Raw genomic sequence first — 21,544 nt, forward strand, 5'->3', positions numbered from 1 at the left:
CAGCGGTGAAGGTCGAGCCACGACTGAAGGTGCAAAAATAAAGAAACTGACAGCCCACATGGGCGGTGTTTTGGTGCAACTAGGCATGTTACTTCCAGAAAATAAATCAGCTAGGAGCCACAGGACACCACCTATCATCACGCAGAGGAACTGCTTTAAAGTTTGCAGATCCAGTCTGACGCCTGGGGAGCCAATCTGAAGAATCTGCAGTTAGAAATATCCAGAAGAAATGGTATTTTGAGTATGCCCACAAAACTGCACTATCATTTAGTAGCACTTTGTGACGTACACCCATTTGTTTTACCAAGTTTAACAAAGATTGTTTGGGTACATGACTTGCCTTCTAAATAAAATCACCAAACTTGCTTCCATTCTTCTGCACGTATTTGCATATAAAGTAACATAATGAGAGATAAACAGAAACAATTTGTTACGACTTTACAAAATGTGAAATGTTTTATATCAGAACCAGTGTCATTAATGCAAGCTAAGCTTATAGATCATTTCTTTAGAGTGCACTCCCTAACAGTAAAGACTTTGTATTAATGAACCATATATACGGTTTTGAACATCTATATGTGTATGAATAGCCTGCCTTAAATAGTCCATGTAGACTAGCTGTCCTTGACCCCAGGTATGAGATATGGGGCCTTTACAGGAGGATTGTGCTGTGACCTGGGAGGTGCACATGGTCTCCTTGAGGGGTATCGTAAGGGAGCAAGATCCAAGCGACATCCTATGTACAACACCAATGCTTCCTAAATGCTTGTGATGTACCCTCTGATAACAAGGATTCAGAAACCTGGGCTGATGAAAACATTATTTTGCTTCATATTTCATTGAAATGGACAATAAAGTTAGTTATAAAACCATCCCAGCCCCCCATATAAAACGTGTTGAACTGCTGAAATTAGGATGGGGGCTTTGGGAAGTCTTGGGCGTCAAAGCACAATCCTAGGAACCCCACCAGTACTGATAAACTAGCATCAGAACCTAGAATGAGACCAGCTCAACTTCCAAATGAAAGGCCCCAAACTAAATCAGTAACTTTCCTCAAAACAAAGACCCCCTTTATTAAATTGTTTATTAATATCTTCAATTATATAAGTGAGAATTTTTTTTACAAATGGACTAACTGACACAAAACAGACACCTGACAACAAATATAGGAAGTTAAATATTGGTTTAAAAAACACAAGGCATCCGCTTATTTACAAATCCTGCCAACAATAGGCATGGCTCGTTCTTATGGCTTGGCAGTGTACACGGGAGGCAGCACGCGGCGGGAATTTGCCTTGACCCATGGGTGTTCGAGAACACTTTTCAGCGGTAATCTCTGGGCAGGATTGTGGCGCAACAGTCTGGATATCAAATCTTTGGCACCTTCTGAAACGAAGGCTGGGAAATTAAGATCCACCTGTGAAAATATAGAAAAGTCAGACAATTAAGCAATGATAACAGTCACCTAGTACTAATATTTGGCCAGAAAATAAGATAGCCCACAGTCCTTACAATTGTGCTAATCGCATAATACGCTCTAAATTTGATCAGCACAACAAAACCAATAACCGTATAAGTTATAATCAGTATAAAAAAATTATTCTCCGTACATATGTTCCTTAAAACAAAGTATTAATATAGCACAGCAGGTCACCTCACAAAATCCCCTTTTGCTTTGGGCTTCCTTTGCTTAAGAAAGGGCATCCATACCACCATCTGTGCCCACTCTACTCAATACTTTCTTTTCCCACTGCACAATTTGTCTAGGTAATCATTGACTGCTCTGCCTGTGCATTAAGACTCCTCCCACGTGCACTTGCCATTCTGGTATTGGCCACCCGTTCCTGACGGTCCACAAATACACCTCCAACTCTGCATTGCTCCAGCACTTGTTTCTGGATTGGTTTCTTCTCCACTCTATGTGTGCTTGCCTTCAATCCCCCACTGCTACATCGCCCACCCCATAACCAGCCTCTCGATGAATTCCACTTATCAGCTAGCGAGGCTAGGAAGTATGCAAAGTAAGTACCACAAATTTAGTTCCTGCTTTTCAGCAAATGTTTTAACAAGACTGTACAACAGCCCAAGCACAACTCGCACCTTTCAATAACACAAACTGGCAGAAGCACTTACATTTTAAAGGCAGGTTTAATAACCGCATACTGGAAAATAATGTAGCCCATAAAGGTTAGTAATCTCTGTACTGATCAGCAGATTTTGTTTTTCAAACTCAGGAAAATAAATACAAACTTACAAGGAGGGTAGAAGAAGCATGAATGTTTGCAGAAAAGTGGCGCTAGAAACTCATAAGTATCAAGTATGGAGAGAGGATAGATATGAATGGGAACAAAAACGAAAAGAGGGCATTTTCAAAGCACACGGATGTACCAAAAAACACCGAAGCAGTTAAATCTACACCAGGCTTATTGAATAAGTAGCCTGTGAGCTAGTAGTAGTTCTCCGGCTATCTCCAAGTAGCTCTATGTTCAGCCTTCTAAATTAGAGGCTTTTGCTTGGTCAAATTAACATGTATTCCAAAATGTAAAAGTGTAAATTACTAAGGTTACCGTAGGAAACAATTTTTTGAATTTCCAAAATATAAAGCGGATATTTGAATATTAAATCATGTGGTGCTGGGGAGGATTATTACTCTTATAACCTTGGTGCCAGGGCCTTCGCAACTAGGGCAGTTTAGCATTACCCCGTGTAGGCATACCAGATAGATCTAGTCCTTATTTGCATTACTACTGGAGCCCTGTCTGATGCACTGATGTGATCACTGCTTACAGTCTTGCTGTAGGGTGTCCACTAATGTAATCTTGTCCGATGTGGTCACCATACAACACTTAGTACCTCGGGATAATTTTGATTGAACATAAGGAGCTCTTAATACAGAAAAGCTGGGGAACTGTCTACACAAGGTGCGCCTTTTGAGTGCAGCTAAATTTGCTGGCCAAGGATTATGGAATTGGGTGGGAGATGTGGAAAAAACATTGTTTCAGACAAATGAAGCAACTTGCATGTTTTCATCTGATATTAAACCCCCAACAATGCTACAGATAAGAGCAGGGAGAAGAACTCCCCAAATGTACTGTGACAGAAATGAGCCTATGCATATGGCTATATAAATGCATGTGCATGTAAGAAGGTCAATGAGAAATGCTCCAGGTTTATTTAAAATATTTGTTTCAGACTTCTGCCTAAAACGGCAGTGTGGTGAAAACTCCCCTGCACTGCTTTATACCTAGCAATCAGACTGAGCATTGAGGATATCATAAGAGTGAAACAGTGGAAGTTGCTCTCCTGAGTGTCTAGGTAAGACTGCCCAGACATTGGGAGTAAATAGGCTCAGTACCACTGAATCAATATCAATTTAAAAAACATGCGGAGCAGGGAGCCTCACAGGAGGCCCCCATTGGTGGAGCTGAAAAAGAGAAATTCCTTCTGGACTTGACTGTGTTGGGGAGGTCAGTGACATTGACCTTGCCTTCTACTGGAAGGAACACATCCCTCCGAGCATAGCAGTGAGTTCATACAATGAATCAACTACTTGCAAATGGCAAGCTAAGGCATGATCTCAAAGGAAATTGAGGAGGATATGCAGCCCCTTCGCACATGTAGTACACAGAGTACCTAATTTTCACTGCCTAGACTGCAAACACCCTGCCTCCTAAGGGCATGTTTGCATCTGCGCCCATGTCAGTAATACAGAGAGGGTGCAGAGAGAAAAATATCCCCTCATTTGCAAAAGCCACACCTCCCACGCAAATGAGTGAACACCCTCTCTTGATAGCACTATATGTACACCAGTGCCATCTGCATTACAGAAGGGGCTGCACAAGCATCTGTGACCCATTCTGTAATACCAAAGTGCCTTGAGAGTGCAAACTCCCATTGCATCCCGGAACACTTCTGTAAAATGGCCCCTGATAATCATAGATAAAACTGCTAACAATAATCAGAGGCAATTAATGGTGTGATGAAAAGTGAACACCTGGAGATGGTCAACCCCGACAAATATCTGTTATTTATATGATTTTTTTTAAAAAACATTTCCAGGAGCCCAGAGCCCAAACAATATTTCCTTGATCGTAGTATTTGAGGTCACTTGGTTTTAATTACCACTATGGCGTTCAGAAGAGACCATTCGAAAAAGCTGGGTTGATCTTGGGAGAAATTTTTGCTTTAAAAAAATTTAAAGGCTGGGCATTTTGTCAAGCTCGAAGATTGCTACCCTGTGTTGAGCAAGGCAATTCACCTTGAACTAGGGCTGAGCTCACTGCACGTTAAACGAGAGGTTGCATATATTAATTTCTTTACATTCTTGAGAAAATGGCTAGTCTAGCAAAACAGTATTTAAAAGATTTGTGTATAAACTAGAGTTGTTACACCTGTAAAAGTTGCAATATGCACAACACATTAAATAAAAAACTAGCTACAAATACAGTAATTTTGAATAGGTAAGTCATAAGGCAATACATTAAGGAGACCTCATTTTATGGGGATAGAAAGTTTATTAAATCAAAAAGTATGTTATCCCATTTTTTGAAGATTAAAAAAAATGGATTTGCGGATTATCTGCTAAAATGTCTCCAATCCCTCATTTTATCGCTATGTTTTATTTTTACAATTAGGTGTGTATAATATCAATTATCAGAATATTAATAGAGGTATTACTTTTGATTTTTGCCGATGCCAGAATTTGGATTTCTCATAACCTTGCCCACATAATATTAATGTGCTTTGTACTGACTGAATGAAAAACTATTGAACGTGCACTCAAAAATGGATGCCCGTCACGTTTCAGCAAGCTAAGCAACCACGTATAACAAAAGACTACACTCACAGGTACATATTAGCGCCGTACTCCAAATATAGTAACATATGCCTGTATTTAAGGGAATCTTATCCTGTATTTTAACCCTTTATGCGGTCCACCTGCTCAGCTGTTGCCTAGAATTAATTAAATGCAAACACAACAGTGATGGACAGAATGTGGATCAATGTCACACATTCACCCCAGTCCAAAGATCTGGGCCCAAATCCATCGTTTTTCCACTCCACACCACCCTGGGTTAGACAATGGCGATATGCAAATCAGCGCTGACCCTGTGCCCCATGGGAACAGTCCAGTCCGAACTACAAAAGCCATGTCCTTCCCAGAACGGAAACAAGCATCCGAGGACCGGCCCGGTTTCGAGGTAACACCTCTCATCAGCCCGGCTAGCTTGATTCCAGTGGTGTGGAGTGCCTGGGACTCACGTCTGAGCATCCCCAGTACACTTAGAGCGGTAATTGCAAACACAACAGTGGCTGATGAGAGGTGTTACCTCGAAACCGGGCCGGTCCTCGGATGCTTGTTTCCGTTCTGGGAAGGACATGGCTTTTGTAGTTCGGACTGGACTGTTCCCATGGGGCACAGGGTCAGCGCTGATTTGCATATCGCCATTGTCTAACCCAAGGTGGTGTGGAGTGGAAAAACGATGGATTTGGGCCCAGATCCTTGGACTGGGGTGAATGTGTGACATTGATCCACATTCTGTCCATCACTGTTGTGTTTGCAATTACCGCTCTAAGTGTACTGGGGATGCTCAGACGTGAGTCCCAGGCACTCCACACCACTGGAATCAAGCTAGCCGGGCTGATGAGAGGTGTTACCGCGAAACCGGGCCGGTCCTCGGATGCTTGTTTCCGTTCTGGGAAGGACATGGCTTTTGTAGTTCGGACTGGACTGTTCCCATGGGGCACAGGGTCAGCGCTGATTTGCATATCGCCATTGTCTAACCCAGGGTGGTGTGGAGTGGAAAAACGATGGATTTGGGCCCAGATCCTTGGACTGGGGTGAATGTGTGACATTGATCCACATTCTGTCCATCACTGTTGTGTTTGCTAGAATTAATTAAAGACAGCATGTAGAGTCTCACAAGAAGAACCATTTTAGTATTTTTCCGCTTTAAAAAAAATCCATGGCTATGTTTGTTAATCGTTTTTCAACGTTAGTATTTCCACGTATCATGTAATTGTTCCAACCTGCTTTCTTTGCCATCTGTTTCCACCCTCTTTTCCAGCCTCATCTTTCTAGCGGAGGCGGGTGGGTTCGCTAGTGAATCCAGAAAGATCTTCAAGCTGCAAAACTACACCGACAGGTAAGAAACTATTTGTTTTGCAGCGTGAATCTTTCTGGATTCACTATGCTGTGCATAGATTTTGTAGCGGTTTTCGTTACTTTTGTGGCGGTTGGGTGGAAGATGAGCGTTGGTTGTTGAAAATATGTTGAAGCACTTTTTGCCCCACTTGTGCTTCTTTGTTCATCTGTACATCCACGCAATAGTGCTTAGTGAAAGTGTGCACTGAAGCCCATGTTGCCGCCAGGCATATGTCCTGAATTGGTGTGTTGGCCAGAAAGGCATTTGTTGCTCCTTTCTTCCTGGTGGAGTGGGCCTGTGCCCCTCCTGTTAGCTCCTGGCCAGCTTGTTTGTGGCAGAATTGAATGGTCTGTGCGATCCAACGAGCTATGGTGTTTTTAGTTACTGGTTTGCCCATGTAACTGTTTGCGAAGGACACGAAGAACTGTTTTGTCTTCCTGTGCTCCTTCGTTCTTTCAATGTAGTGCATCACAGCCCTTCTTGCGTCTAGGGTGTGGAGCGACCTCTCAGCGCTTGTGGTGGGGTTTTGGAAGAAGCTAGGGATCTGAATACTCTGATTCATGTGGAACCTTGACACCACCTTTGGCATGAAGTGAGGGTCAGTTCTCATCACGACCCTGTCACTGTGTATCTGGATGTAGGGTTCCTGCAGTGTGGGAGCCTGCAGCTCACTCACCCTTCATAGCGAGGTGATTGCTACCAGAAAGGCCGTCTTCATTGTCAACATTTGCAGTGATGCTTTATGGATGGGTTCGAAAGGTGCTTTCATGAGCTCCGTCAGTACCACATTTAAGTTCCAGGCCGGCGGCGGCATTCTTTTAGGCGGCGCTATTCTTTTAGCTCCTTCCAGGAATCTTTTTACGACTTGGGATGTGAAGAAGCTTCTCCCTGTTTCTCCTCTTGTGTATGCCACAATCGCTGCCAGGTGCACCCTTAGCGAGGATGAGCTTAGTTTAGCTTTAATTAGGTGCGTGAGGTACCTTAGCACCGTGGATTCCTTGGTCAGTTTCCTTTGGAGCCGTTTCTTGCAACACCATTGAGTGAATCTTTTCCATTTTTCCCCATAGCACTTGCGTGTGCTGGGCCTTCTTGCCTCTCGCAGCACCCGCAGGGTGCTCTCTGGTAGTTTTAGGTGTGCGAATTCTAAGTCCTCAGGAGCCAGGCTGAGAGGTTGAGGCTCTCTGGCTCTGGGTGTAGAACTTCTCAGTTTTCCATGGAGAGTAGGTCTCTTCTTTTTGACAACTTGTGGGGTGGCCCCTGCGCCATCTCCTTTATCTGAGAGAACCAGGTCTGTCTGGCCCATTGTGGTGCCACCAGGATGAGCGTCATGTTGCTCGTCATGCATTTGTTGAGAACCCTGGGGATCAGTGGTATCGGGGGAAAAGCGTAGGCAAATGTTTTTGACCAGCTTATCCATAGGGCATTCCCCTGGGACAGTGCCTCTGGTTGCCTGGATACAAAGTATTGGCATTTTGCATTCCGGTGTGTTGCAAATAGGTCTATTGTTGGGGTGACCCATTTCCTGAATAGACTCTGTTTCCTGACTGTTGAGTTCCCACTCGTGGGACGCTGAAGTCTGCCTGCTGAGCCAATCCGCTTCTACATTGTCCTTCCCTGGCAGGTGTATGGCTAGCAAGTCTATTTTTAGTGGTATAGCCCATTTCCAGATCTCCTGTGCCAAGTTTGACAGAGGGAACGATTGAGTTCCCCCCTATTTGTTTATATAAAACATTGTTGTGGTGTTGTCTGTTTGTATTAGCACCTTCTGGTTGTACAGGTGTTTCTGAAAGGCCTTGAGGGCTAGCAACACAGTTTTCAGTTCCAGGTAGTTGATGTGCCTGACTGCATCTGTAGGGCTCCACAGACCCCTCACTCTGAGCTTGTTCATGTGTGCGCCCCACCCCTTCTGTTATTCTCTCCTTGGTCCACCACCTTATCTCTTCCTGCACCCTGTGCGTTACAACCACTAGATCCTCCCAACTTCCTGTAGCTTGTGACCATTGTTGTTGCAGCCACTCTTGGAGTGGTCTCATTTGCAGGCGTAAATTGGGGACCAGGTGTATGCATGATGCCATCATCCCAAAGATCTTGCTCACAGTCCTCACTGTCAGAGCTCGCCCCTACTGGTAGTGACGTTTCTCCCTCAACAGACTGAGCGTTCTCTTCTCGCTCGGTAGGACTCTGCATTGGACGGTGTCGATCTGGGCTCCCAGGAAGATCTTCACCTGCTCTGGTTCCATCGAGCATTTTCCCCAGTGTATGGAGAACCCCAGGTTTGTTAGCGTTCTTGTCACCTGTTCTGCATGTTCTTTGCATGTCCTGTAACAGCTTGCCTTTACCAGCCAGTCGTCGAGGTAGGGGTACACGTGTATCCCCATTCTTCTTAGATGTGCGGCCACTGCTGCGAGGCATTTGGTGAACACCCTTGGTGCGGACTTTAGGGCGAACGCCAGGGTCGTGAATTGGTAGTGATCCTGGTTTACTGTGAACCTTAGCATGTGCTTGTGCTGCCTGTTCATGGGGATGTGCAGGTACGCATCTTTGAGGTCTATTGTAGACAGGAAGTCCCTTGCTTTTATTTGTGGGATGACCTCTTGTAGGGACGTCATTTTGAATTTTTGAGTTTTGACGTATTTGTTCAGGAACCGTAGGTCCAGGATGGGTCTTAGACTTTCGTCCACTTTTGGCACTAGGAAGTAGTTGGAGTACACTCCCTTGTTCCGTTCTTTGAAAGGGACTCGTTCGATGGCCGCTTTGAGGAGCAGTTCTTGTGCTTCCTCTTGCAGTAGTTGCAGCTCTTTTCCAGAGTGCTGTCTTTTCTTTGGTTTTCTGTTTGTGGCCTCTTTTCTAATTCTATGCAGTATCCGTACTGCATGATATTGAGTATCCACTTGTCTGTTATTTTGCTCCACTCCTGGAGAAAAAAATCTTAATCTTCCTCCTACCGGTGTTACATGTTCCTTTGTGTCTTGTCCGTGTAGCCCTCTCCGCTTGGTTTTCCCGTGCTCCTCCCCTGGAGGGTTTGGGTGGTGGGGCACCTTCTCTCGTCTGAAGTCACTTAGAGGGGGTTGTTCACCGCCTCTCCTTTGGCCTCGTCCATTTCCTCTTGACCGAAAGGACTGGCCCCTGCTTTGGTAGTTCCAGCCTTGCCTCTGCTGGCCCTGGTGGTCACTCTGTTGCCCCTGGTGGAAACTTTGGTGAGAATCTCCTCGCTGATTTCCACCTCTGCCGTTCGGCCTCCGTGTAGGGGTGCCCCTTCTCATCCCTCTGAACTGCAGGGCCCCCATGGACCTTGCCGTCTCATTGTCTTTCTTCAATTGGGTGAGCTGATCATCAACTGGGGCTCCGAACAGTGTTTCACCGTTGAAGGGTGTGTTCAGGATGTTGTTCTGAACCTCAGCCATGAATCCGGAGATCCTGAGCCAGGCTTGCCTTCTTTCTGTGATGCCTATAGCCATCAGTCTGCTGGATGTTTCTGCCCCATACAAGGCTGTCTTCAGGCACGAATTGGAGATGCTCTTCCCCTCTTCCACAAGGTGTGATGCCCTCTCACGGTATTGTTCCGGAAGGTGCTTGAGCAACTGTCCCATCTCCTCCCAGTGCTGGTATTGATGCCTATTCAGGAGGGCGTTGGAATTCGCCATCCGCCAGTGCGTTGCGGCGTTCCTCTCAATCTTCCTGCCAGTTAGATCAATCCTCCTGCTTTCCTTGTCAGGTGGGGGTCCAGACGTTGTTGGGACGTTTGCCCTTTTTCTGGCGCTGTTGCAGCGATTATAGAATCTGCTGTGACGGATCCCTTAATGTAAGCTGGGTCTTGGGAGGAGAATTTGTATTTCTTCTCCGTCCTCGGCGTTACTGATCTGCACGTAGCCGGGTCCTTGAAGGCTTCCTTCCCCTGGTCTGTGATACTCTTGAGCATGGGCAGGAACTGGCTTCTTGTCTGTATGGGGAGCAATGTCTCGAGCAGGAAGTCTGCTTCTGGCTTCTCCTCTTCCATCTTAACCCCATAGGCTGTTGCCGCCTTTCTTACCACCTCATTGTATGCCCCAATGTCATCCGGTGGTGAAGGCCTCGAGGGGTATGTTTCCACCGCCTCCTCTGGGTTTTCGGCCTCGATGTCCTGCCATTCCTGGCCTTGGGCCGTCGAGGAACCTGAGCCGTAGCTTGACTGCTGTTCCCGGTAATCCCCTTCTGTATAGTAGAGGTCTTCCTCCTCTTCGTGCTCCGAAGGTTCTGGGGTTTTCGGCGGCTCTTCGACGTCTAACTCCTCGGGCTCCTGTACCTCAGCGACGGCCGTTGCCGGCTTCGAGGGGATCTTGTAGTTTCTCATTTTTTCATCGAAATCCTTCCTTCTCTGAAGGATGTTCTCCATTTCGGCCTCGAGCCTCTTTCTCTGCATCTCTGCGGCCTGTTCGTCGTCGAGCGCTTCGGCCGCCCTTTTCGGCGGCGCCGTCGACGAAGCTTTCTTTGACTCCTTTTCTTTCGACGTCGAAGTTGAAGTCGAGGTCGAAGGCCCTCTTTCGGGTGCTTGCTTCGATGACCTTTGCTTTTCGCTGGTCTTCTGCCGCTGGGAGTCCTTCTCGGAGGATCCGCTGGGCTCTTTTTCGGAGGATGCAGCTTCGGTCGTCGATATGTTCGACGCCGGTGCTCCTTTCGAGGCTTTGGGCTCAGACTTTCGAGAGTCTGCCTCTGGTTTGAGGCCCTGTGGGAGTTTTCGGGGTCGTAGACTCTCCTACCTTTTCAGGCGTTTTCTTATCGGTCTCAGCGACTGTGAAGTCATCTGGGCCTTCGGCGATGTTGTCCTCGTCGTCTGTGGAGAGGCCAAGTTCATAAAGCGTCGGGGCTTGGCCCTTGCCCTGCATCGTGTGATGAGCCGTCCTCTGTCTTTCTCGAACTCGGAGTGTCTTCGGCTTGAAGACGGAGCAGGCGTTGCAGTCTCTGCTCTCGTGGTCGATAGGTAGGCAGAGGTTGCAGACTGGGTGCTGGTCCTTCTGTGCGAACTTGTGGTTGCAGTTCTTGCAGAATTTAAAGGGCGTCTTGTACATCCCTGCGCTCAGGGGGCCCCCTGTGTGTGCATTCCTCGAAGTACGTCGAAGATTGAGATTTTCTCCTTTCTTCGTCGTCTCCTCTCTAAAGGTCCTCTTCTCCCGATCTTCTCAGGTCTTCTCGGTTGAAGATTTGCAGTATTTTCTCCTTTCCTTCTCCAAAACTTCTGGAGCTTCACACGACGATCCAGACCCAACGGCGGAAAAAAGAATCTGAAGATGGCGCCCAAGGGTGGTAGCTTCCGCCGGAAGCACGCCGACGTCACCGAAGGTACACCAAATGGTGGGACGTCGACGCCCACCTGGGCTACGACAAAAAAACAAAAAAAAGAAAAAAAAAGACTACGATTCCGGACCCAACCACCAGATTGCGGAATATGCACAGCATAGTGAATCCAGAAAGATTCACGCTGCAAAACCTCAATTATAAAGGGGGAAGATTCGTTAAAAGGAGTAGTACTGTATGGTGACAGAGGGATGGCAACACAATTGCTGGCGCATTGAGAATCCAAGCTCCAGCCCTAAGGTTACTGACTAGCCATCAAAAGAGCTTGCTGATCATGGGCACTGGCAGAACGCTCTGTGTACCAGCGATTCAGCAGGTTTGGCTTGAGATGAATTGACGAACAAGTTACTTACCTTCGGTAACGATATATCTGTAAGAAACAGTAGTTAGTATTAGATTCCTTACCTTAGAATATCCCCAGGCGTCAGTCTGGATCCGGAAACTTTTGCGTAGCAGTACCCCTGCGCGTCGGTAGGCGTCGTCTGCAGGCGTCCCCTGCGGCTCCGCGTCGTCGGCGTCGTGCGCCGTGATGACGTCGCTGGAGTATATAGACGCCGCCTCCGCGCGCTGACGTCAGTTCTTTGCACACAGCTTTTCCGCGCCAGAACACGCAGAGCCATGTGAGAACCAACACTGGTGCCATTTGAAACTAGGGCCCTGAAAGGGATGTCCCTAACCCTAGGTATCAGTTCGCAGAACGGGGAGGATGGGCGGGGCGGTAAGGAATCTAATACTAACTACTGTTTCTTACAGATATATCGTTACCGAAGGTAAGTAACTTGTTCATCTGAAAGAAACAGGTTAGTATTAGATTCCTTACCTTAGAATAGATACCCCAGCAATACCAACCCCGGTGGTGGGTCTGCGAACCAATACAACCTACACCAGAAAGTCCTGGAGGACCGAACGGCCAAAGAAGCCATCCCTCCGGACTTGACTGTCCAGGCAGTAGTGCCTCGCAAAGGTGTGCAGCGAGGCCCACGTGGCCGCCTGGCAAATGTCCTGCAAAGGGACTCCCCGGCCCAGGGCAGTAGTAGCCGCCGTGGCCCGAGTGGAATGGGCCCTCAGCCCAACAGGAGGCTCCTTCCGAGCCAAAGAGTAGCATGCTTTGATGCACAGGACGACCCACCGAGAGATGGTCCGTTTCTGTACCGCCCTTCCCTTCTTCTCACCCACGTAGCCAACAAACAGTTGGTCATCCACCCGGAACTGGCGTGTGCGATCCATATAGAATGAAAGCGCACGTTTTGGGTCCAGACGATGGAGCCGCTCTTCATCCTTTGAAGGATGCGGAGGCGGGAAGAAGGAGGGCAAGGTGATGGACTGCCCAATGTGAAAAGCAGAGACAACCTTGGGCAGGAAAGAAGGTCTGGTCCGAAGAACCACCTTATCAGGATGAACAGACAAGAAAGGAGGTTGAACAGAAAGAGCCTGGAGCTCACTCACTCTCCTGGCAGAGGTGATGGCTACCAGGAAGGCCGTCTTTAAGGTGAGAAGACGGAGAGGACAGGAATGAAGGGGCTCAAAGGGAGCGCACATCAGGAAAGTCAAAACCAGGTTCAAGTCCCACTGAGGCATCACGAACGGAGCTGGAGGATACATGTGCGTGATGCCCTTTAAGAATCTTAACACAATAGGGGACTTGAACAAAGATGGCTGATCAGGTAGCCTCAAGAAGGCGGAAAGGGCAGAAAGATAGCCCTTGATAGTGCCCAGAGCAGAGCCCTGCTGGGCAAGGGAAAGGAGGAAGAGGAGAACCTCAGATAGAGGGGCAGAAAGGGGATCCACAGCCTTTGCTGTGCACCATGCCACAAATCTGTTCCACCGGCAGGCGTATACCGACTTTGTGGAGGGACGCCTGGCTGCCAGAATGACATCACAGACTTCAGGAGGCAAGTCAAATGGCCTCAACTGTCGCCGCTCAATCTCCACGCATGGAGGTGGAGACTGGACAGGTTCGGGTGGAGGACCGTCCCCTGCTGCTGCGACAGAAGGTCCTCCTGAAGGGGCAGGCGGATCGAGGGACCGACTGTCATGCTGAGTAGCTCGGGATACCAGTACCTTCGAGCCCAGTCCGGAGCCACAAGGATAACTTGGGCCCGGTCGCGCCTGATCTTCTTCAGCACTCTGGGCAGAAGTGGTATAGGCGGAAAGGCGTACAACAGACCGCAACTCCACTCGCGCCGAAAGGCGTCGCCGAGCGAGTGCCGTCTTGGAAACTCCAACGCGCAGAACTGATGACATTGCGCGTTCTCTTCTGTGGCGAATAGATCTAACCAAGGCTCTCCCCATTGCTGAAAGAGGCCTCTCGCCACATCCGAGTTCAGACGCCATTCGTGATCCACCGAGCACCGACGGCTGAGTTCGTCCGCCCTGGCGTTCAGAGAACCTGCCAGGTGTTGAACCGTCAGAGTCACGCCCTGACGTTCCAGCCATTGCCAGAGGCGCAGAGCCTCTTGGCAAAGGGTCCACGACCCCACACCGCCCTGTTTGTTGCAGTACCACATGGCGGTGGTGTTGTCCGTGAACACCTGCACTACACTCCCGTTGACAAAGGGGAGGAATGCCTTCAGTGCCAGGCGAATCGCCCGCAGCTCCAACATGTTGATATGGAGCCGGGACTCCGCCGGAGACCAGAGGCCTCTGATCTCCGCCTCTCCCAAGTGGCCACCCCAGCCTTGGAGGGACGCGTCCGTCACAACCACGTGCTCCGGCTGGGGAAGGGAGAGGGATCTGCCCCTGACCCAATCGCGGTCTGTAAGCCACCACTGCAACTGTCTCGCAGTGCCCTCCGAGATCAGGACATGGTCGGATAGGTTGCCCTGATGCTGGGCCCACTGAAACTTCAGGTCCCACTGCAGAGCCCGCATCCGCCATCTGGCGTGATGCACCAGAAGGATGCAGGAGGCCATCAGCCCCAGAAGCCGCAGCGTCAACCTGACCGAAACCCGGGATAACGGCTGAAAGATGGGAATCAGAGCCTGAATATCCCGGACCCGCCGTTCCGGGGGATAAACCCGAAACTGCGCCGAGTCGAGAACCGCTCCGATGAAAAGGAGCTTTTGAGAGGGACACAGGTGTGATTTCGGCACATTGATGGAAAACCCCAACTCGTGCAGGAGGTCTGCCGTCATCTGAAGGTGGTGGACGACTGTCTGGGGCGAGCCCGCCTTCAACAGCCAGTCGTCGAGGTAGGGGAAGACTGAAACCCCTAACCGGCGCAGATGAGCTGCGACCACCGCCATCACTTTCGTGAACACCCGTGGGGCGCTGGTAAGGCCGAATGGGAGCACGATAAACTGAAAATGCTCGTGGCCTACCGTGAACCGCAGGTAACGCCGGTGGGCCGGCAGGACGGGGATGTGAAAGTACGCATCCTGCAAGTCCAACGCTACCATCCAGTCTTGTGGGTCTAGAGCAGCCAAGACCTGAGCCAAAGTCAACATCTTGAACTTCTCCTTCCGGAGGAAGCCGTTGACGTTCCGTAGATCCAAGATAGGACGCAGGCCTCCCTTGTCCTTCTTGGGTACCAGAAAGTAGTGGGAGTAGCAACCACACCCTACTTCTGGCCCAGGAACGCGCTCGATGGCCCCCTTGGCCAAGAGGGCCGTAACTTCCTCCTGCAGAAGTGTCAAGTGGTCCCCCGACACACGGTGGTTCTGCGGTGGCATGGCTGGAGGAGTGGACTCGAAGGGGAGGGCATAGCCCCTTCGGACAAGCTGCAGCACCCACCTGTCCGATGTTATCGCGCGCCAGCGGGAGTGGTGATGGCGAACCCTGCCACCCACTGGCGTCACGTGAGCCCGAAAGCTCGGACTAGGAAGGCTTGGATGCCGCAGCGGAGGGAGGCGTGGACTGACCACGACGCTGGCCTCTACCGCCACCACGGCGGAAACCACGGGCGCCACCGCGCTGGGGAGCGCTCTGCGCCGCGTGGCTGGCAGCACGTGTGGGACCTCCTCTCCCTTGGCCACGAAAGGGCCGAAACGAACCCGTCTGCTGGCGCTGGGTCTGGGTCGAGAGACCCAAGGACTTGGCCGTGACCCTGGAGTCCTTGAAGCGCTCCAGCGCGTGGTCCGCTTTGTCACCAAATAGGCGACTGCCATCAAATGGCATGTCCATAAGCGTATTTTGGACGTCTGGTGAGAAGTTGGCAGATCTCAGCCAGGCATGGCGACGAATCGCCACCGTAGTGGACATGGCCCGTCCCAGTGAGTCCGTGGTGTCCAGACCACAACGGATCGAGTACCGCGCCGCATCCCGGCCTTCAACAAAGGCCCGGGTGAGCTTGTCCCGCACTTCCTGGGGGCATTGCGGCAAACACTCCTCGACCGTATCCCACAGGGAGTGGGTGTAGCGGCCCAAGAGGCACGCGGTGTTACAAGACCGCAGCCCAGCACTCAAAGAGGAAAACACTTTCTTTCCGAATTGGTCGTACCTCTTTGATTCCCGGTCGGGCGGAGCCGACGGAAATGCGGACTGCGAAGTGGAGGCCTGGATCACCAGACTCTCCGGGGAGGGATGGGTGGACAGGAAGGCAGGGTCGTCCGCGCAGGGACGGTGACGCCTGGCAACGTTCCGGTCAACCGGCGCACCAGAGGCGGGCCTGGACCAGGTGCCCAGAAGGACATCCGTCAGGGCCTCATTAAACGGCAGCAGAGGCTCCTGGGGGCATGACTGCGGTTTAAAAACTTCCGTCAGGATATTCGGTTTGACCTTCGCGACGGGGAGCTCAAGGTGTAAGGCCTTGGCAGCCCTCATCAGGACCACCGAATAGGCAGCACCCGCCTCGGACGCCACAGGGGACGGAGAGACAAACCCAGGGTTGGGCGACTCGTCCAGGCCACTGGCATCACCCAGATCACCTACCCAGTCCACATCGTACTGGCAGGCACGGGATAGAGGGTCCTCAGACCCCTCCCAACCCTCTCCATACTCCTCCTCGTCATACCCATATTCTGGGTCGACGATATAGACATCGGGGTCAACAGGCCCCATCGGCGTCGGGTCCGGCGTCGGCCGACGCCGGTCCGGCTCCGAGTCCGGAGTCGGGGAGGAAAGGGGGGTGGCGCCGCGCGGCGTCGGTGCCGGGGACCCGACGCCGGCCGGAGCCGACGGCGGAGTCGCTGCACCACGCGGGGGCGGTACCATGGGCTGGCCCACAGGAACCGACGCCGGAGAGGCCGGGAGACCAGCCGGCGACGAACCAGAGGGAGCCAGCGGCGCCGGGGCCGGAGCCACCGGCGGCGCCGGGGCAGGAGCACCCGAACCGCTCGGGCCCCCAGACGGGACCGACGGGCCCGCAGGCGCCGAAGGCCCCGCCGGAGAAGACCTCGCCCTCATAGCAATGAGGAAGGCCTCGATCTCCTCACGCGACGCGCCTTCCCCAGGGACCGACAGGTGTGGGGCAGACGGCGTCGGCGACCCATGCGGGACCGCGGGGGTGGGGTCACCCGAGCCCCCGGCCGCAGCACGCGGGCGTCGGGGGGAGTCGGGGGTGCGATGGCGACGCCCCGACTTCTTGTGCTTACCTGACGAGCCGGAGGAATGGTGGCGACTCCCGGAGCGCCCATGGCGGCTCCGCGACCGCTCCCTCGACCGCTCCCTCGACCTCCGACCGGACCGGGACCGCTCTCGACGCGGGGCCGACAACCGGAGTTCGAGAAGCTTGCGGGACCGCTCCCGCCTAGCTTTTCCAGTCAAGGCCCGACAGTCGACGCAGGACTCCACGTCGTGGTCCGCGCCCAGACACCGGAGGCAGAGTCGATGGTGGTCGGTGACCGACATCATGCGGTCGCACTCGTCACAACTCTTGAAACCGGGCATCCTACCGGCACCGTAAAGATCAATCAGTTAACAAAAAACTTGGTCAAAAGACCGGAGTACTGCTCTTCGGATCTGCGCTAACTGGCGCGGAAAAAAGAAGAACTGACGTCAGCGCGCGGAGGCGGCGTCTATATACTCCAGCGACGTCATCACGGCGCACGACGCCGACGACGCGGAGCCGCAGGGGACGCCTGCAGACGACGCCTACCGACGCGCAGGGGTACTGCTACGCAAAAGTTTCCGGATCCAGACTGACGCCTGGGGATATTCTAAGGTAAGGAATCTAATACTAACCTGTTTCTTTCAGATAGTTAATGCAACAGAAGACTAGCAGGGGATGCTGCTAGTCTGGATGTGCTAACACTGACTGAGCTCTCCCTGTTCCCAAATTAAAAGCACACAGCAAATCTAAACTGAGAAGATTTCACAGACCAATTTAAATTTTTTTTTTTAAACAGCGCAAATTTGGTCCAATTGCCTCAAAGTGCTTTCTTTACGTGAGCATGAGGTTCCATTACTCAAGAGAAGACTTTCAGGAACGGTAAGATTAAGAAATTAGCTAGAATCACAGGATGTATTAGTCAACGCCGGGACTCGGAACCAAGTTCCGAAGTCGGCTGCTCTGCACATTAGCCTACATCTTTCACGATGCTGCGTGTCCTGGTGCTGCAAGTCGGGGAGCTTTGCACAGTGTACAAGACGCAGAGATGATGGCTAAAAGTATGCATCGCATAGACTCGTCCACAAGTCATAGGCATTAGGTGCCCATGGGAGGCTGTGGATAGCTCTGAACTGAAAATGGAGCAGCGGAGCTCCGAGTGAATAAAAAAACATTTATTACAATTTCGCAGCACCAAACAGAAGCAACATAGCAGAGAGGGAGGTGGTCGGGCGTGCAGACACCTCAGTGTTGAGCTGATTTTCATGACCAAGCTTCCTTTTAATTGCCACACACGGACCTACAATTCAGGAGTTACTGGCATAAAGCTTCCAACTCCAGCGCTAGTACATTCATTTAAACGCGTGAACCCTATTTTTAAAGCATAAATATTTGTACACGAGGGCAGTCTGATATAGGACTGCTGATAGAACACAATAATCACCTGCATGAAAGCACGAAGCGGCGCTACATGGAACAGGTGTCCAAATTGTGACGAGAGAAAGGTTTACTACAGACCAAATACATCAACATCCACTTAAAGCGCTGCCATTAAAATTTCGGATATCTTTCTGAATCTGCCTTGCCTTGAGCGGGTCAAACAGGCAGTGGGCGCACGTCAACGTGTATCAGAATTCACTAGAGTCGGTTAGATGTTCACGAACATTTCTTTTTTACCGTACCTTATAGCAAAATGCCTATATCAGCGTTTGTTTTCAGAATGCATATCATGCACCAAGTCGTCACCAGAGGGAGCCAAAACATCAATTTCAATAAAATAAAAAAAATAGCAGGCAACTTTATTTTGTATTGTCTCGCAACATTACTAAAGATGGAAATTTTCGAAAACTAGGCAATGGAAACTATAAAGACGCTACAGATGTAATTTAGAAGTGATTTTATTTCATGTCGGCAATTAATTTGTCTTCACTAAATTAACCCTTAAGCACACATCTTATTAAAAAATAGCTCCCATGAAAAGACCCTGAAAAGATGGTCAATCAAAGAAGGTGTCCCATTAGTCGCAAGCCGACCAGCAGAGAAGTGAAGTTCATTTACAGTGGCATTTTAATGCAGGATCATAAAAGAGCCGTAACGTGGATCTCCTCTCCGAAGCTTTCTGCGGCATAAGCATTCACAGCAGAGCAAAGCACGTCAGCCAAGCATGTATTAACGAAGGCATACTGTGCAGGTAACAGCGCTTTTGTAATAACCATAATAAGATCTACAGCTTAACCCCTTCCATGCTGGTGACGGAAACACGCCGTCACGAGCGGCGTGTGCTCATGACGGCGTCAATCCGTTATGCCGCGGCCGCTCCGCCCACGCGGCACTGATTCCCCGCCTGTGCGGGCGAATTAGTGAGTGGGCGGAGTAGAGACGGAACCACGCCGTCATAAGCACAGCCTGCCCGTGGCTCGTGACGGCATGGTTCCATCACAAGCATGGCGGCGCCGTGCGACCCGCCAGCGCAGCAGCAGAATTACCACCGCGGCCAAGGGGTTAAAGAGCGTCAGAAATGATGCCAACATTCGTATATTGGAACCGCCGAAAACCACTCGACCATTAGTCCCCGCTCTTTAGTTGCACTCGGAAAACCTTCTTGCTGCTATGCGGACGCGGACCTTAAGAAAACTTGTGGTTGTTCTGTGCACTCCTTTCACCCCTTCCAAACAACCTCCCCATAATCAGTAAACATCAGTTCACCTCGGTATTATTTGAATATCTCTAGTTTTACTTGAAGTTTAACTCCTACACAAGTACGGAAACAGAGGAAGCAAGGAGCAAATATAAGCAAGACAGACGTCAGGTCTACTCTGTCGGGATATGTAGGTTGGCGTGATGAGTTGTTTGTACACTACTCTGTCCAACAGTGACCAAGAGGTGAAGGTGTAGATTCCTCTTCTGCGGTTAGAAGGAACACTTTCAGGATAGTTCCTTCACACCATCGAACTGAAGGAAACCTCTGCATTATGGAACAAAAGGGGCGCAGGTCCTCTAGCCATGTGCGTATCCACTTCACGTCAACACCCAGTCAAGTCAAAGGGCACAGTTTACCAAACTATCTTACTCTTTTAGTGTAGAAGATATATCCTTTCATAAATTTACCTCAAAGTATGTTGAAGAAGTAAAATAACTGTTCAAAAATGTTTTTACAACTTTTAATCTGTGTTACCTTTACTTGCGCTGTTAAAGAAACAGCGATATTCAAACTAAACTCTAGGTATCTGGACTGTGTGGCTTGCATTCCAGAGGGAGGCTAGAGAACGTAATGAAAATAAAAGAAGGACAGAGGATGTGGCTTAAGGGACAGAACTGCGGACCTTGGCGCTAGGGAGCCGGGGTAGAGTCTCTGCGTATGCACACAAGCACGCCAGAAATAAGTGCACTCACGTTAAAAAAAATAAAAAAATAAAAACTTCAGAAAAGCTTGGGGGGGGGGGGGGGGGGGGTGATCCTGCCAGAAAGCAGGCTTTAACGCGTGCAGTTTAAATAAAAGCCAGTCTTAAAACAAATAAAAGTTCCCCTCAAAGCAGGTGGACGAGAACGTGTACTTGGGCAATGGGAAACTGATAAAACTCACTGAACAGAACAAATAGTTTACCTGTCAGTGTAGTTTTGCAGCTTGATCTTTCTGGATTCACTATGCTGTGCATTATTCCGCTGTCTAGTGGTTGGGTCCGGAATCGTAGTCTCTTTTCTCTTTTTTTTCCTGTAGCCCAGGTGGGCGTCGACGTCCCACCTTCTGGTGTCCTTCCTGTGACGTTGGCACGCTTCCTGCGGAAGCTCCCACCTTTGGGCGCCATCTTCGGATTCTTTTTTTCTCGTTTTGTGTTTTGTTCGTGAATCCTTGGCAATGTTTTCAAGTTCTTAAAGTAGATGAATTTTCACTTTGTCTCTAAAAGTGTCTTTTTGTATTTTAATCCTTGTATTTCCACCTTCTTCTCCTGCCTCATCTTTCTGGCGGAGGTGGGTGGGTTAGCTAGTGAATCCAGAAAGATCTTCAAGCAGCAAAACTACACAGACAGGTAAGAAACTATTCGTTTTGCAGCGTGAAACTTTCTGGATTCACTATGCTGTGCATAGACTTTGTAGCAGTTTGTTATGTTTGTGGTGGCTGGGAGGAAAATGAGCGTTGGTTGTTGAATATATGTTTAAGCACTTTTTGTCCTACCTGTGCTTCCTTGTTCATTTGTATATCCACGCAGTAGTGCTTAGTGAACGTGTCCACTGAAGCCCACGTTGCGGCCAGGCATATGACTTGAATGGGTGCGTTAGCCAGGAAGGGTATTGTTGCTCCCTTTTTCCCGGTAAAGTGGGCTTGTGCCCCCTCTGTTAATTCTTGACCTGCCTGTTTGTGGCAGAAGTGTATGGTTTGTGCGATCCATTGTGCAATGGTGCCCTTTGTTACTGGTCTACCCAGGAAACTGCTTGCAAAGGACACAAAGAACGGTTTTGTTTTCTTGTGTTCTTTCCATGTAATGCATTACTGCCCTTCTAGCGTCCAGAGTGTGCAGTGCCCTCTCTGCGCTTGTGGATGGTTTCTGAAAGAAGCTTGGTATTTGTATTGTCTGGTTCATGT

At 50.0% G+C, this 21,544-nt stretch overlaps 1 protein-coding gene across 4 annotated transcripts in view; it reads right to left on the reverse strand.

Annotated features, from left to right (window-relative positions):
• Positions 1–1,066: 1,066 nt before the first annotated feature.
• The window catches only part of LOC144783965 (aurora kinase B-A-like), a 69,894-nt gene continuing 49,416 nt past the window's right edge, over positions 1,067–21,544 (reverse strand). For all 4 annotated transcript variants that reach the window (XM_078662693.1, XM_078662690.1, XM_078662692.1 and 1 more), the window contains exon 9: positions 1,067–1,417. In XM_078662693.1, the coding sequence (XP_078518819.1) occupies positions 1,247–1,417 (171 nt within the window). In that variant the 3' untranslated portion in view covers positions 1,067–1,246. The remainder of the gene's footprint in view (positions 1,418–21,544) is intronic.

Source organism: Lissotriton helveticus, chromosome 10, assembly GCF_964261635.1.
Source record: "Lissotriton helveticus chromosome 10, aLisHel1.1, whole genome shotgun sequence".
Taxonomy (NCBI): Eukaryota; Metazoa; Chordata; class Amphibia; order Caudata; family Salamandridae; genus Lissotriton; species Lissotriton helveticus.